Source organism: Balaenoptera ricei, chromosome 6 (genome assembly GCF_028023285.1).
Source record: "Balaenoptera ricei isolate mBalRic1 chromosome 6, mBalRic1.hap2, whole genome shotgun sequence".
Lineage (NCBI taxonomy): Eukaryota > Metazoa > Chordata > Mammalia > Artiodactyla > Balaenopteridae > Balaenoptera > Balaenoptera ricei.
Window position 1 is genome coordinate 29,299,335 of NC_082644.1, and position 17,845 is coordinate 29,317,179.

A 17,845-nucleotide genomic window follows, 5' to 3' on the forward strand; every position below is an offset into this window, starting at 1 on the left:
GAGCTGGTCACATAGCCCCACCCAACCACCTGGGGGCGTGGAAATCGCAATCCTCCAAGTGCCTGGAAGGTAGAAGAAGGGAAATAGTTGGCAACCATTAGTAATGACTACACAGCCCCCTACAAGGTGATCTCCCAAAATTCCAAATGGAAGCCAAGACAAAGCCTTTCCACAGCTTGCTTATTCCTCTCACTTTTCTGATCCCCCTGGGACTTCGTTCCTGAACAAGGTGTCTGAATCACCCTCCCACCACCTTTTACCCTTCCTCCATTTCCTCTCTTTCCCAGGATCCTCTGGGTTCCCATCTCTTCTTCCTGCCAAAGAGGGAGACATCACACGTCCTGTTTCCTATTTTCTCAGTTGGTCTTTGCCCTCCCTGGCTTCTCTAGGGCTTCATGGGATAATGATCACTGGCTAACAGGATTTACCGGAGAGGAATGAAAAACACAACAGTTTATCCTTGCAAAATTATGTCTGTGTTTATAATCTGCCCAGTAAGTATCTTATGGTGGCCACAATTTTGCCATAGTATTTTTCCAAGAGTAAGTACTGCCTATGACGTACTTGGCAACTTCCCAAAAGGTATGTGGAAGCCCTTCTAAGCACTATCCAAATTCAAAAATAGTTGTCTAGCAAATTCTACTCTGTTCTTTTCCAAAGTAATTCACTTTTACATCATGTATAATATACAGAAATGTTCATGAAAGTTATTTATTTAACAGTATGTATCCTTGACATACACCATGATGTCTTTGTTTACTCGACTTTTAATAAATATTATTGGCATCCCTATGGAGATATATTTTATCCCATTACATACTGCTTTACTCATCCAATGCAATTACATTGCCTCTTGTAGGGATATTCCCTTTTTCTTGTTTGGAGTCACTGATGAAAGACGTACCAAGTGAGGTGACCTTCAATCCTGCCAAAGGGGTGAGGTTCAATTAGCAACCTTTCATGAGGCATCTGGGATCACTGATGATACATGGATCCTATGTTAAATCAAAGCACACAGGAGTCTTGAACTTCTGGTTTAACTTGTGGCACAGAGACAGGTCCAGGAAGACCACAGCCAGTGACAAAGGCTAATGGAATATCTCAGGGGACCCTGTGGTCAGCTACTCCCACCTTTGCTCTGAACATTAATGAGGAGCTTCTGGACTAGGGGCTGACTGGAAGATGGTATTTCAGGGGTTCCCTGTTCTCTCTGTCCTGTGATCCTTGCAGTAGACTCTTCCCTTGTTGCCATGTTTCCTCCAAGGAAATCCAGTGGAGCAGGCTTTTCTCCGACACAAAATAATGCCATACTTTGCTGGGGATGAATGCCTACACCCCAGAAAAATGCACCTTTGTCAGTAGTATTTACATTTTGTGATGCTTAGACCTCATCCTTTTTGCATTCTCATTTTACTACTCTATTTTGTATAGCAGCTCGTCTGTACATATCTCTTTTTATCCAAGGCTTCCACAGTGTGCTTACAAATTGTAATGAATTCAGCTACATAACATCACTAAAGAAAATGTAAGTTTTACCATCAATGGACTTTTTTTCCAAAGGCTTCTGGCTAACTGAGCAGTCAAGTATGGATGGATAATTTAGTACTCATGGTTTTATTTCTAAGCATCTCACCCTTGCATTTCCTGACATGATCCTACACTGAATTTAATTAAAAAGAAAAAGGAGCTCTCGCCTTAAGAAGAGTAACGGTGTGTCCCTGGGAAGTGGTGGGGGCCTTGGAGCAGAGCGCCTGGCCTCCTGCCCTTCTGGGCATCCTGGATTCCCCACTGTTCTCTACATGTCAGAGGGAGATGCAGCTATTCTGAGTGGCCTCAACAATGATCTGGAATCATATCTGTTCTGAATAACTCAGGGGGCCTCTGAAAGATGCACAATGATGCTTTTATAGAATTAGACCAGATCTCAGAGCTGCATCTCTCATAAACATGAAGATTTCACGGGAGATGCACAAATAAACTTGGTCATACATTTTATTCAGTCATGCATGAGGTATTTAGTACATGTTCGGATGGTTTATAGGCTTGCTGGGCAATTTGTATTTTATTTCTAAGGTGAGAAATGAGCAAAATCATCTTATAGTCTTGTCAATACAGAACTTCAAACACATAAGAACTGCAAAGCCTGAGATCAACTCAGATCTGAATGCCTCGCTACTGTGTGTTTCTTTAAAACTTGGTCAGGAGTGTCTATGAGAGAAGCAAAACAAAACACACAGTAGCAATGGATTTTTGTTTATTTTATGCAGAAAGAGCTGCAGTGATGAATGTTAATTGCCAAGGGCATTGAAAGTTGTCCCTCGGGACACTGCACACAGAACTTAAGGGAGTCACATGTGAACAGTCACACTGTGCTTTTTTTCTTTAATATCACTGGCATTTAATTTGAATCACAAATTAACAAGTATACACTTATTTTTTATTTAATTTTAAATTGTCTGTTTACAAAACCATTATAGGGTATGTCTGCATTTAGTACAGGAATCTGTTTTACAATTAGTCAGCTCTGTGTGATTTTTTTCATTATGGATACACTTTTTGGAAAACTACCTGTTGTCTCCTGCTCAGGCTGCTAGCAGACTGCAGGAAGCACAGCAGAAAGGGAATCAGAGGTCACCTAGACAGGTCCAGAGGGAGGATTTCTGCATTTTTTACATCCTGATAGCCAGAAATGGTATATGTAGATAGTTGGAATTGCTCCTTAAGAAATCAGAGCTGGAGCAAATGCTTAAATTTCCCTCAGCAATGTAGGCAGGGTTGTGACAAAAACACCAATATATAAATCCCAGAGATCTCTGAGTGGGATGGTCAGGGAGCATCCCCAGGGCCTGCTGCCCTATGGCCCCTTTTTCCTGGGAACATCTGTTACTCCTGCTTATCTCACCCTCTCCCCACTCACCCAGCCCTGCCTGGAATCTGGAATGAGTTTTCTGTGAATTAAGATGCATTTAAGTGAGGAAAGAAATACACAGAGCTTGATGAGCTCCCATTTGAGACAATGTAATGAAGATCTTGGAGGGAAACTTCCCGTGGTTACAATTTCAATTTAGCCATTTACTTGCTTGACATTTAGATGCCCTGGAGATAGGTTAGTCTGTTCACTTCAAATTATCCCACTTGACTTTGTTCCCTTTGGTATCTTTCTGCTCTGGACCTTGTTCCAACTTGAAGAAGGCATGAGCTATTCTCCTTTTCAACTCTGGGTAATTTCTACCTCTGGGTAATTTCCCCCTCTGCACAAAGCTGACACTCATTATGACAGTGCATGCCCCGTGGCCACCAGGGGCAGGGGTCATTTTCATCTTGATCAGTGACCAGAATAATTAAGGCCCTAGCTGAGAGTTTCCTGTTCAGCCTTTCCTCTCCCCAAAGACACAAGTCACTGCCTGTGTCTGAGCCAACGAAAGGGGGGGGGGAAACAATCACACAGGGATAACTAGAGACAGAAACCTTCCAATATATCTGCCAGTATATCAATATAAAAGACAGTCTGGTATTGATAAGCAAACAATACTGAATAACTGACAAATCGCAGGGATATGTTCTTAGAAGGGGTAGAGAATGAAAAGGGAGCTAAGCTTTAATAAAATACCCTCACCCGAACCTAAAATGATTGTTTTTTGCTTGTCTGCAAAGCAGAGACTGTAACACCCGTCCCACTTGCCGGGTGCATGGAGGAGTTGTGAGGTAGCACTTAGAGCATCAGGGAGGGTCCTGAACACATCACATGCTTGTGACAAGTTTTGGCTTTCCTCATTTTCTCTCCTTTATCTAGTATAAAGTGGCAGGTAACGGGCCATTCAGTAATGAAAAGACTGCAATGCCCCACACTCTGGATGTCACCCCTCTTTCACCATGACTGTCTCCCGTCTTGCGATCGTGTATGGGAGAGAAAGTATTGTGCTAGATGCTCTAACACAGCTTCTTGTTGAATTCTCATTGCAGCCCTAAAGCATACCTATCACACTTTGCTGGGAGGGATGTTTTGTGTTCAGTGTCCTAAGCTGTGGAACCTTGTTCTGTGCAAGTCAGACCCTCTGGACATGTTTTCCTTTGTATGAATTGTGACACTTTATTCAACTAAGGGGCTGAGGCAGGAGACAGGACGGTGACAATGGAAAAAGACAATCTGTGGTGTGGTCAGGGGAAGAGCTGGGTGGGAGGGCAAGTGCCTTTCTTGTGGGTTCAGCGCTGGTGACTCCAAAACAGTAATTGCAAATCCCTGGGCTCTGTTTCAGGGGGTGTTGGTTCCCAGGGGGAATTTACTGAAGATTTGCAACATTGAATAATGCAGGCTGATCAGTTTCAGAACCACTGCTCTGCAGCTAAGAGCTGGTGGGGCGGCTGTGCTCAAGCGTACCCACTTTAATGTTGTTTCAGTGTATTTTGTTTTGTTTTCCATTACAGAACAGTATCTCCCTTACCCGTCAGTAAAACTGTTCGGGGCTCCCTAACAGTCCTCAGGTTATGTTTGTGCATTTCCCACTTTTTCCAGTCATTAGAAAAAAGGGCATCTACCCCGGTGGACTGCGTGCATGGGCGAATGCACAGTAATTCAACATCATCACCCTACAGGGGTCTGGGGATTACGCCGTGGCTGTGTTACCCAGCTGAAATGAATTGCTTTGCAGCACAGGGAATTCTGCAGTTTCATTACTTTATCAGAATACCTACTTAATCAGATAGCTTAATTTGCATACCAGTAGCACCTTCTCACCACAGGTAAGGAATATGAAATGTTCAAGGTTGATTACCTGCAGATGGTGAAGAGTGGTTGACAGAGACGTGGCTGCATCTGTGGGAGAGGCTGGTCCCAGGGCAGATGCTGGAAGCATGCTGACGCTTTTTACTCTGTTGCATTTCTGTCCATGTGGTACCCGTGTTGATGATACTTCCCGCTTCAAGAGAGATTAAAGATGACAGAGAAAGATTGTGAAATGCAAAAAGAAGAAGTATCTTCAGTACATTCTTTACAACCTTGATACTAAGAATACAGGACATTTAGCAGTTTCTCAGAGATTGAAACTGATTCATATAAAACTTCAAATGTAGAACCTTTAAGTTAAAGTGATCAGCTAAAAGCCAACACCTAATTTCTGCCTTCTTTTGGCAATTATTATAAAATTACAGGCAGTTGCAGAGTAATGTTACTTGGGACTGTTAGTTAACCCTCAGCTAGAACCCAGAAGGACTTATCATTCATCAAACATTAGATGGGACCTTTGCACAAATCAGTAGAAGTAGCAGGGAGGTGTTGGGTGGTGATCAATCTTGTTATTAAAGACAAAGAAAGACTGAAAACTATCACAGGTTGGAAGACACTAAGGAGACAAGGTGACTAGATGCAATGTGGGGTTCTGGAACAGAAAAAGGGAGTTAGTTAGTGGAAAAACTGGAGACATCAAAAGAAAGTTTGTCATTTTGTTACCATTGTACCAGTGTTAATAGCTTAGTTTTGATCAAAATACCATGGTGATGTCAGATATTAACATTAGGACACACTGAGTAAAAAGTAGACAGGAACTCCCTATCCCATCTTTGCAACTCGTTTGTAAATCTGAAATTATTTCAAAATAAAAAGTTTAATAATGCATTACAGAACAGCCAGAGTTGTGGCATGTTTAAGATGTGGATCAAAGGAAAAGACATTGTGCTTGTGGTTGAGAGGAAATTTTGGAATTTTGGAATAAAGATTGCAGGAAATGAGGAAATCTTAGAAAGAATTTGAGTTTTAAAGAATTTGTAAGCTTTCAATTTTGCTAAGGGTTATACACGTAGTGCCGTTAGCAGAGGACATAGTGAAGCAACAGATGTGCCCACTTGCTAGTTTCACCTCCACACCCTGATGTAAGCGCTCCACTTCCATTTTCCTTTGAGCTGTCTTGTAACCATGTCACACACCTCCTGACATGTACTTGGTCGTAACAGCTTTTGTAAACAGGACATGGATGTTAATAATAGCCCCTAATAAAAAAGATAATAAATGTTGTCTAAAGTGTCAGACCTTATTATGAGAGCCTCAAATTAGATGTCAGGACAATGGGGAAAATTGTTTTTAAAGCTAGTTTTTTTGTGTTAAGGACTTTTTACATGACACTGTGTTTTCTAGACATGGATAATTAGCAAAATATCAGTTCCAGAATGCATTTCAAACCTGTTTCCCAATTTTTATATTGCATAATAATTTAAATTCAGAAAATTTAATATGACATCTAAATCCAAATTCAAAACTCATGTTTCTGTTAAACTAGAAGAACAAAATATATCAATAATACATTCACAGGTATCCCTAATTCTTCGGTGTCTCACAGGCACTGGAGAAAACAAAGCACAGTAATTTCCACTCTGCACCTATTGTCTTGAATACCTGAGAAACTCCTCCCCATTCACTTCCTCTGGGTTCTCGCTCACCCTCCTTGCTGACTTTTTAGAACTCTCCCTCCCTGCACAGAAATCACTTTCACATCCACCCCTCCCATATTGCATTTCAAATTGTTCTTTGAAATGTCTGCTTCTCTTATGAGTCTGTAAGCACCATGAGTGTAGGGCTATGCCATAGCCCTCTTTGTTATCCCAACATTCAACATTGTACTTCCTCATGCTGGGAATCCACAATTAAGGTTTTCTAGCTTTATTTTCTAACAAAGGAAAGTTTGTTATTTTCCAACAGAGGAAAGTTTGCCCTTTGTTTATGTCCAACAAAGGGCAAGTCATGCATTGAAGCCAGTAACGACACTAGTTCCAAGCACTGATGTAATGGCATGGTGTTTAGTTGTCCACCTATTACATTAAGCAATTTCACTTAGCGGGACACCCCAATACCAGAGAGTCAGGGGTTATGAACTAAGAAACAAAACAATTAATATAGGCTTCATCCATTTACATTTAACCTGTGTTTTTATTTTGTGTTTGTGTGTGTGTATGTGAGTGTGTTTGTATAATTCTGGGGCATTATATAATGCAGAATTTGAAACTATGATTTTCATAAATCTTATTTATGACCCCATTCTTACAGGTTAATATAGATTTCAAAGATTTCTCTGTCTTTACCGGTTTTCTTCTTTTTATTCCCACAAAAAGGAGCTGGTGGCTGGTCTCCCCTTGTGTCAAATAAATACCAGTGGCTGCAGATTGACCTTGGAGAAAGAATGGAGGTCACAGCTGTGGCCACCCAGGGAGGACACGGGAGCTCCGACTGGGTGACCAGCTACCTCCTGATGTTCAGCGATGGCGGGAGGAACTGGAAGCAATATCGACGAGAGGAAAGCATCTGGGTATGTGCTTTATTGAAAAGCAGTCTGTCGGAGTATGAATTATGCCAGTTACTGCATGTTGCTGCCCATCTGTCAGATCAAGTATAGAACCAGAGCCTCCTAAGTTACTTGAAAATGTTTCCACTGAATGTAAGCCACATGTGACGTTCCAGAAGACACCGTCCATGGCTAATTTATGAAATAAGTAAAACAATTTTATAATGTAGCGAAATATTGAAAATGTCTTCCCATTATTCCTTTAAATAGTGTGAAGTCTAAGGAATAAATAAGTCACATACAACTGATTTTATTTTTGTTTGATAACAAACACAATAGTTTATATTGCCTCAGCATTTTTAAATAAAGCAAATTCATTTTCTCTGTGCCCTCTGATAAACTGAAATTCCTGAAAGACCCTGAACACGTAAAAATAGATGTAATGGAGAGTCTCTCTGTGGAGGACTTGTTGAGGGATATGTTGAGTTCCTGCTCCAACAGGAACTTGGGCACCATGTGGCCCCTTGTAATTTATGGACAATAGATCCCTAGGATTCTTTGGAATCATAACTATTTTACATCAGTGACATAGTTCCTACTTCTGATTACATATCCATGCTTCTTTTAGAAGAATTAAATTTTGTTTGCTTAACTTTTTGAATATTAAAATTTATGTAATTTATTCTTTATTTAGCATTTCATATCTTTAAATCACAGTCTGCTCTGAATGAGAAGCTCTAAAAGTAGAGTGTTGTAAAGGTCTGCAGCAGGTTTGCAATTGGCTGATGGGGTGTGGCCTGAAGAAGATTCATCAGGTGGAGAAGAAATTACTTTTTTCTTCTTCTTAAAAATATAATTTAGATGGTTGCCAAGAGCCAGGGGAAGGGAGTAATGGACTGTAAGTGTTTTAATGGAGACAAAGTTTCAGTTTGAGAAGATGAAAAAGTTCTTGAGATGGAAGGTGGTGATGTTTGCACAACAATGTGAATGTTAATGTCCAGAACTGTACACTTAAAAGTGGCTAAAATGCTAAACTTTTTGTTATGTATATCTTACCACAATAAAAAATACACAGTGTATCTTCCATTTAATTTAGGCTAAGAATGTTGTATAACTTAAGAAATTTTTTTTCTTAATTGTCAGAGTTAGAAGACAATTGTCAGCTAAAAAGCCGTTATGTCTTAGCACATAGCTTATCTATAAAACTAACAGGCAACACAATGATAATATTCGTTGTGTAACAAACGGCCCTCATTTGAATTTCCTTAGAACTCTGTAACTTATTATAACTTAATAGGTTGTGGTCTACTTAATTTCTTATCCCTGGAGCTTTTATTAGTTAGTCAATAAATGTTGATGCAAATTGAATCAAGAAAAACTAGTTAGTTGTCTAATACTAGATAAAACAGCAAAGTGGGAAGGGCTATGTGAGTGTTTTTAGGGCTGGCTGACCTAAGGTTTCCAAACAAGTAATTGCCATGTGTATGATCCGAAGCAGATATTAATGTTGTGCTTATTCTAAGAACACCAAGTCCAAAGCAGGGTTAAGGTCAATATTGCTTAAGTAAGTTAAAGCTTAATGAAACATCTACTTACATAGAGAACTTTTGTTCAAACTTAAATATTATTTTTCAAAATTAGTTAACTAATAGTTAATGCCTACTTATTCTTCATTGTATTAATTAAGGTTCATATTTTCGCCCCGCTCCAATCCCATTTGATTGAGCAACTCTAACAGTTCTTGTTTTTAGTTAAGCAGGTTGGAGAGGAATCATATGTAAGCATCACCCTCTGCTGATTTCTTTAAAGGTCAGGCACCCTTGGGGAAGTAGGGTCAAGAATATAGTGGCATTATTAACCCTAGATCATGCAGGTGAGGACAGAAGTGGACCCCTCAATCCTATCCATCCTATCACACAATAAACATGGGTAAAGTGGCCTGCCTTACACTCCTGCTGAGCTTGCATCCCTCCCTGTGTCCCCAGCACTTCATGGTGCCTGGGGCCGAGCACGTTGGTAAATGTTTGCTGAATTAAAACGAATGAGTGGAATCTACGTTCTGGCAGGATGCCTTCCTTAGCTCCCTGCTCTGTGCTTCTCTGTAGCCCTTGGTCTCAACTTAGTGATCCTTGAAGCTCCAGTGGAGGTGTTTCTCCTCTCTTACATTTTGAGCTCCTTTAGGAAAAGGGCTCATCCTCACATCTTCTGCGTGCACCACCATGGGTTAAGTGAATTCATCTCCTAATCTGGGCCCAACTATACACAACTGTCATTGACAGCAGTAAATCACACTAGTTGATGATTCTGACATTATACTCACAGTTTCTTTAAAAATTGGGCTGGTTTGGCTGCTTTCCAGACCTCTCACAAAATGTCAGCTGCTCTTAAAAATCAACCATACACTTTACCAGAGGTTCTACCCCTTCTTCACGTGCTTGTTTTAGATATGAACTGCTGATGTTAACTTGAGAATGAATTTAAATTTTAAAAAATGTCCTTGAGATATTATACTCTTCATTAGTGAAAGTAATATGTTTATTCATGGTGCCATTTACTTAATTTCCTATCACTGCTTTAACACATTTTCATGGATTTAGTGACCTAATACAAGACAGAGTTATTATGTCATAGTTCTGTAGGTCTAAAGTACAGTAGACCTGGCTGGGTTCTCTGCTTAAGGCATTTTTCCTGGAGGCTCTGGGGAAGACTTGTCCTTCAAGGTGTCTGGAGATTCCCAGAACCTTCCCCAGGTTCCATGATTTGCTGGGAGGATTCACAGGACCAGTGTATTGTCATACAGCTATGATTTAGCACAGTGAAAGGACACAGAGCAAAATGAGCAAAGGAAGAGGGTGCTTGGGGTGAAGCCCAGAGGAAATCAGGCCCAGGTTTCTACAGTCCTCTCCCAGGGAAGTCATACGGGACTAGCTTAATCGCCCAGCAGTGAGTTATAGAAACCCACATGGAATATTACCAACCAGCTGAGCTCATGTACTGGGGGCTGGTCATGTAGGCACCCTCTGCCTTGCGTGTAACAAAATCCCAGGCTCCCAGAAGGAAGGCAGGTACTGAGTATGAACCACAGTGTTTGAGCAAACATTAGGCACAGTAAGCCACCTTTCTCATTAGAGTCTTGGGAATGGGCCAGCCTTGCAAGCAGGCCTTTCAGAGGGCAGCAGTCAGGACTGCCCTCCTGATGCTTCTGCATACACACTCACTCACTTCCTTGTGGGTGTAGGACTGAGACACTGATCTCCTGTAGGTTGCCAGCTGGGGGCTGGTCTTTGCTCCTAGAGGTTTCCCACATCCCTTATGCTTTCTGTGTGGCCTGTTCTTGCAGCAGCGGGTCAAGTCCCTTTCATCTTTAAATCGCTCTTTGTTCTTGTTCTCCTTCTGCTGCACCTCTCTGATTTCCTCTTCTTCTAGCTGGAGAAAGTCCTCTACTTTAAGGGCTCATGTGGTTAGACTGGATCGACTTGGGTAATCCAGGACAGTCTTCCTAACCATAATCCCATCTGCAGAGTCCCTTTTGCCATGCAAAGTAACATATTCACAGTTCCTTTCTTTAGGGCCTGGACATCTTTGAGGCCTTTCTGCCCACCCCACTGTATTTATACATCTCTGATTTTTTTTTTCTTTCTGCATTTGGTATCCTTTCCTAGCAAACACATTTCTCATTGGATCTGAAGATGTTTTCCAGAGTCATATGAAGTCATGTTGCAGGGGTATCTGAGCACCTGCTCGCAGTTGGTGTGTCACAGGTGTCCCCCCTGAGAGGCTGCTGCCCCGCCATCACTAGTGTAGCTCTCACCCACAGCAGTGTCCCCAGCTTGTGGCCTCGCTGATGTAACCTTGACCCCCAGCAAGAAAGACAGTGTATTGGCTTTCTTCTCAGGAAGCCTCCTTCTACTTTTATAAGAAAGTCCAAATCAAGCACTCCTTCTCTGGCCTTAAAAGTTTTGTGGATGTTCTCCCTGTCATAATTATTTTAAGTGACTTTTCTTGTTCTTCTGGGTCTATCTGCTGTCTGTGCTAACTCTGTCCGCTAATACATGTTAACTCTTTCCAAATTCCGAAAACTCTCAGAAAAAGGTCAATCCTAACTCCTTACTGAAAATGGACATGAGATGATAATAAGACAGAAGATCTTATGTTACTTTGGGCAAGTTGTCCATATGCTTTGCCACATGTTTGCCATGGAATATTAATTAATATGTGAAATGCAATGTATACCTCTCTAAATTCTCAAAATTATGAAATTGAGACATGGCTGGCCACAAAGTCTTTTACTAAGGGATTTGAGGACTGCAGGTCCAGTTACTGAAGGTTAGTTATCCAAATTGACTTTCTTAAAAAAAGAAATTATGTTCTTCACTGGTGATATGTTCCACTTTAATATTTTTTCTTAATGAGTGACTGCTTCCATGGCTGAACTGGATTTCTATGTGAAAATAACCAAAAAAATTAAACAAATACTCAGATCTGTGAAATACATTCCAAAAGGGTTTTATTTAAATGGAAATAAAGGCATGTGTCTTACATGACAGAAAAGGCATCACCATCTCTCACCAAGGGATGCACTACATCTCAGGACATACAAACTCTTTTGATGTGCAGAGTAAATGTCCTCACTTGAAATGTAGTGGAAGAAGTATCACTGTTTGAACAAGTTTAGAAGGGGTGCATTTCCTATACGATGTGAACAATCATGGTTTATATCGGTCATTTAGTAAACCAGGTGGCTTGACCAAGCTTGGTGCTAAACGTCCATAGGACTTAGAAGATGAGTTTGCAGCTTCAGCCCAACTAAATCAGGAAGTGGCCAGAGTCTTAGGACGCTGAGGATCATAGAACAGCATTGCAGTGAGCAGTGCAGCAGATCAGTGGTCACTGACAGAGCTCACTAATGTTTATTTTCTACTGTTTCCCTGAGAATATGTCAGCCAACACTTACATCAATCTACTGTGACTCTGAGATTCATTACAAGAATTTTGTGGGGCAGCCCTTGCGAACCAGGATTCTTACCTGCAAGCTAATGTGAGCTCTGAGCTCCCTGGGGGCCTCTGGACCAGACTGGGGAGAGGTGTGGGCGCCAACCACTGTCCTGCTCTGAGTCTGGGTCTGTGAGCATCCCTGGTGGGCAGGAGAGGTCTGTGAGTGGGCAGCCTAGAGCGCTGGCAGTATTCTAGAGGGGTGTTGGGGCAGCTCCATCACCACCCTCCTGGGCACCTGTTTGGTCTTCTTGGGACCCTCTAGCAAGCCTTGTCCTTCCCAGACCACCTGCCTGCCCTGACTCTGTCTCTTCTCCCTCCCCGTTCCAGTTGTTTGGGAACAATGGGCTGACTCAATGAGAGCCAGGCCAATACCCACCTCTCCTCTCGGGAGACCGTGCCTAATGGTGTCCACTGCAATGGTGTCCTCTGTTGAGGCTTATCTGGCCCAGGGACCACTGGGTCCCTATTGGCCATGGGGACCTTTCCTCCTGCAATTCCTGGGTGTTTTTTCTTCTATTTTATCAATACTTTGTCTTCATTCTCATCTCCTTACTATTTCTCCCTCTTCTCCTCTATCCTTCTATTCTTTCCTTATGTATTTTTTTCACCTATCATTAAATACTTTTCTCCTTATTTCTCTCTTCTCTCTCCATTTTTCCCTATATCCCTCTTCTATCTGTATTGTTACAAATTCTAGAAAATCCACTTGAATCAGTCTAGGTAGTTTGGGAATCCGAGCACACGGAGAAGGGGAGGATTTAGCTGGGTCTCTGGAATGGCTGTAACTAAGAGGCAGCCCTGCCCTGTGCCTTGTGTGGATTAGCTTCTGGCATTCATTTTCCTATATTGGTTCAAAAATCTGAGGAAATGCTCGGACTTACTTGGCTCTGGCTGAGGGGAGTCTCAGATCTCACCACCTGTGAAGAGCTGATCTGATCAGGACGGCGCCCAGGCCACCCTACACTTAGCACCGAAGCCCCTGGATTGGGGGGTGGGGCCATGTAAAGACTTGATGTCCACCCTAATGGGGGCACTTAGAAGGGAGGGACGCTGGGAGGGCCATATTATCAAATTTCCTGTTCTTTGTCTCTCTCTCTCTCTCTCTTTCACTCTCTCTCCATGACCTTTTGCTTTCTTTTCTATTTCTCTGCTTTCCTCTTCTTATACATCTTATCTTTCTACTCCTCGCCTTCCTTTTTTCTCTATGAATTAAAGGACCTAGATTGCTATGAGTCCTGCTACTCAACATGTAACCTACCGACCAGCAGCATCACCTGGGATCTTGATACAAATATGGAATCTCACCCCCACCCCAACCTATTGAATAGAATCTGCATTTTAACAAGATGAGCAGGGGATTCCAGTACAAGCTAGATTGTGAGAAGCACTGACTGGGATGAACCAAGTCCCATCTGTGGCGGAAATTGTTTTGCCCCTTAACTATCCTCCAGCTGCCTGGATCAGAGGAGACTGTGCCGCCTGCTCTAGGATGCAGCTTATCCCACGCACGTGTTAGCCTGAACAGGTGATGCTCTCTGTAACAGGGCCTCAGGAACCTTGCTCCAGTGCCCTCTGACTGCAAGACACCCTCTTTCTCCCTGATAGTCACCAACCTAGGGGGGCGGAGCCCAGGTATTTTCTCATTGTTATCAGTGAATAACAATCAAGTGGTTAAAGTTAGTCCTATCTTTGAGAACTATAATATTTCCTGAATCGCTATACTCTGCATTCATTAGGAGTTTATTCTTCATATTAAAAATTCATCAGAACTCTAATTCAGAAGTTGTATCCTTTATGAATTTAAGATGGAAATTGTTATTCAAAATGCATTGAATTAAACTTAGAATTTAAGTGCATTTTTCTTCCTATGCAGGCCCTTTGTGTGAAAAAGGCATTCTTCTAGGAGAGGACTGGCAAAATATATTTGAGAAAAATAAGAAAAGAAATTACTTGAAATAAACATAAGTTCTAGTATAAATAATTCTATTTAATAGATTTCTTTCGCCTTGAAAAAATAGGTAGCAGTAGGTCCTTAAATGAATATAAAATAGACATAGCAAATCGTTTGAACCTTTGTTCTTCTCTAGATCATTTCCAACCTAGAACACCAAGTAGACTACTTAATAAGGCTAATTAATATTGTATTGAAAGATTCACAACAATCTCACAGTGCTCTAAGAGAGCAACAAAGGTGACCCCAAATTTGCAGGGCAGAAAAAAGACACGGAAATACTGGAAGCATGGGGGTTGGGAAGGGGACTGTTTGTTATACCTGCACCACTTCATTTATTTAAGAGAAAGAGCTGATGCACATATGGCAAAATATTTACCTTGTTAAAATAAATCTAGATTATCAGTACATGCATATCTGTTTTGGGGGGATGTTTGAAATATTGCATAATCAAATTACTAAAGAATATTGGATTCAGGTTTAAAAGAATTACGTTTACTTGGTATAAATAGAAAGATCATATGACTGTGTAGTTTCAGAATAAAGAAGGATAAGAACAGTGTCAAATCATAATAAGAAAAACTGGACTCAGAGATAAGGAGGGTTTGTATGTAAGGAAGCAGACACTCTGCTAAGTGTGAAGCTCTGTTGGTAGAAGGAGCAGAAATTCTCTTGACAGAGATTCCTGCTAATTCAGTCATTTAAATATATGTTGGTTTATTTCAGGTCTAGGTTAATACATTTATTGCTAATGAGTTGATGACTCAACAGAGCCAAGCCCCACATCAGGTAGGAGGTTGCAAAGAAGGGTCCATCCTACCACATCAGGTAAGAGGTTGCAAAGAAGGGTCCATCCTACCACATCAGGTAAGAGGTTGCAAAGAAGGGTCCATCCTACCACATCAGGTAAGAGGTTGCAAAGAAGGGTCTGCAGAGTGTGCCTTGGCTGTCTGAGGCTTGTGCCAGCTCCAGGCTTGCCGATTTCAAGTTTGGCTCTGAGACTGGGTGGTTTTGGGCAGAATAGGAGCAGCATTTCAATGATTCTGTATCGATCTCTTCCATGTACTTGGCCTTGTCAGGGACACGGCCCTCTCCTTCCTAACCATTCACCTCATTACGTCAAGTGCATTGATCCCCGAGGCAGTGACTTTGTACCATGGACAGTCTTGTTGATTGCACTTACCATTGTGGACCACAGTTGAATTTTCTGTACATGTCTCCCCCTTCTGGGCTCTGAGAGCCATTAGGTCAGGGATTAATCTCCTCAGAGGGCCAGGCCTATTACAGATTCTCAATAAGGAGTTGTTAGATTGAGTTAAGGAAAAGTTGCTGTTCTCAAACAGACCTCAACCCAGATGGTTAGTTAAGTGAAAACTTAGCCAACTGTGTGATGCTGCTTGTGTGATGGGAGGCTTTCGGTGCCAAGCCTAAGTGTAACAAGAGGCTTAACACTTCTTCCCCACAAACTTGTACAAGGACGATGCCCTACTGAACCTGAGAGAGAGGTGGTTCCATTTGCCCTTCATTGCAGGTCTCAGTGACAATAGAGATAAAAGCTGGATTTGGTCTGTGGAAAACTCTCAGAGCAGCTGAAAGGTTGAGGCAGAGAAGTGAATGAGACACCTGAGCTGCTACCACAAAGTAACCGATGGGTCCCTGGAAACCCAGGATCCAGTAACAACTGCCTCTTGCCAGGGCCAGCTGCATTCGGTGGGTGTGGAGCGTCCTTCCTTCCATTTGTCGATTACAATCCTTCCCAACTTGAAAACCTTCACTCAAATCCCTTTTACTCTGTACTAAAATTGTGTAGACACGCCCTTCTTTTTCTACTCCTAGGATTTTTCATTTTTATTTCTCAAGTATTACTTTTCTTTTGCCATATTTATTCACCTCGTGCTTATTTCACATCAATTCTGGCATCAGGGACTACAGCTTGTTTATCCCGATATCCTTTGTACCTACTTTATTGCTTTGCAAAAGTAACGATTTTGCTCATTTGAATTGCCAGGTGTTATCAGGTTGGGAGGGAGGGGTGTGGTGGTGAGGAGAATTTTAAATATGCAGCAGGATAAATAGCAACTCTTGAGACATCTTACAAATTACAGTTTTACTTTTCCTGGAATGAAGGCGTTCCAGAAGTGGTGTTATTAGAGATATATGGAAATTAGGATATATTTTATGAAAAAGGTAAATCTTAAACAGTAATATGAACAGAGTATGGCAGAGTTGTGGGGGAAATAGCTTTAGAAGTAGACTTTTTTATTCATTTGGGAGATGGCAAAAGTATTGTTTTTGATCAAGAAAAGTAAATGATGGAAAAAGTGAATTTTTATCAAAAAAGGTGCTCCGGCAGCAGACTCATTGAAAGGAAGTGCTGCAGAGCCAAGTTTTGGGAAGGTGGAAGGCAGGACAGCCCAGGGAGCATCTCACCAGGGTTTCATGGAAATTCTTCCTCGTGACTGCAGTTCTGGCAGCTTAGCCTCATAGGATGTTGTACTAATAGTGGGTCTCATAGGGAACGACAGGCAAAGTCTACAAATTCTACAATTTGCACACATAATGTAAATGTACAGAAGGCACAGATATGGTATGTACTTCAGGCTATTCATGGGTGATTTCCTGGGTCTGTTGTTTTGACATAAAAGACTCAAGTGGTTTGGTACCAAACTAATTGGGATCTTGAGAAAATGGGCCCCAGCAGAGGTGGAGTGTTTAGAGCGCTGCTGTGTTCACAGCCCTTGATAACTCCTGTGGTTTCTGCACTCTGCAGTCCTATGCCACTTAACACTTAGAACAATTTTCTGCCTTTGATGCAGACCACATTTTATATATTTGTATAGACAAAAGCAATGATGAAAGTTTAAAATTTTGCAAAACAGGAAGACAGGCTTTGAGTACTTTTTTTAATATTAATATCACAGTCTCAAAACTCTGAGATGTTGAGAATTTCTGATCAGCAAACCTCAAACTTTCAGAGTGGCTAAGACTAGGGCAGCAGTTGAGAAGCTGGATGCTGTTCAAGCATGTTTAAGGGTCTCAGACAGAGAGAAATATTGGTTTAGACCAGGGGCCAGCCAACTTTCTCTATAAAGGGACAGATAATAAATAGTTTTGGTTTTGTAGACCATGCAGTCTCTGTTGTGACTGCTCAACTCTGCTGTTGTGTGAAAGTAGCCAGAAGCAATATGTAAATGAATGAGTGTGGCAGTGTTCCAATAAAACTTTATTTAAAAAGCCACCCAGCCAGCTGGTTCTGGGTTTAGGTTGCCTACCCCTGGTCTAGTCCACTTTGTATCTATTTAAGGTATGATGTATGGATTCAGTATGAAGAAATGAAAATTACAACATCAGTGTGACACAATGTAACCTCTCCCACTTGCACTCCACAAAACCTTTGCTAATACTCTCGCTTAGGACAGTCCTTTTCAAACTGTGTCCTAGAAAAACTTTCTTTTCATTTTAAATGTATGCATGTAATTTGATGTCTTTCAGAATAAGATATAGATAGTATACATCTGATCTATGATATTATTACATAGCATTTAGCATAAAACTAAGGTTAAAAAGAGAATCAATTTAAAGAAAACTATTAAACCAATAAGAAGTGTTATACTGAGTACTTAGTGAGTGC

The 17,845-nt window shown here is 41.4% G+C and overlaps 1 protein-coding gene across 2 annotated transcripts in view; it reads left to right on the plus strand.

The window, feature by feature from the left end:
- Positions 1-7,201: 7,201 nt before the first annotated feature.
- The window catches only part of LOC132366927 (low-density lipoprotein receptor-related protein 12-like), an 80,244-nt gene continuing 69,600 nt past the window's right edge, over positions 7,202-17,845 (plus strand). The window contains exon 1 of one of the 2 annotated variants that reach the window (XR_009503608.1): positions 7,202-7,292. Coding sequence is in view for 1 of the 2 variants with exons in the window: in XM_059924377.1 (XP_059780360.1) it covers positions 7,246-7,292 (47 nt within the window). In the remaining variant the exon portion in view is untranslated. The remainder of the gene's footprint in view (positions 7,293-17,845) is intronic. The other variant, XM_059924377.1, reaches the window with a different exon arrangement.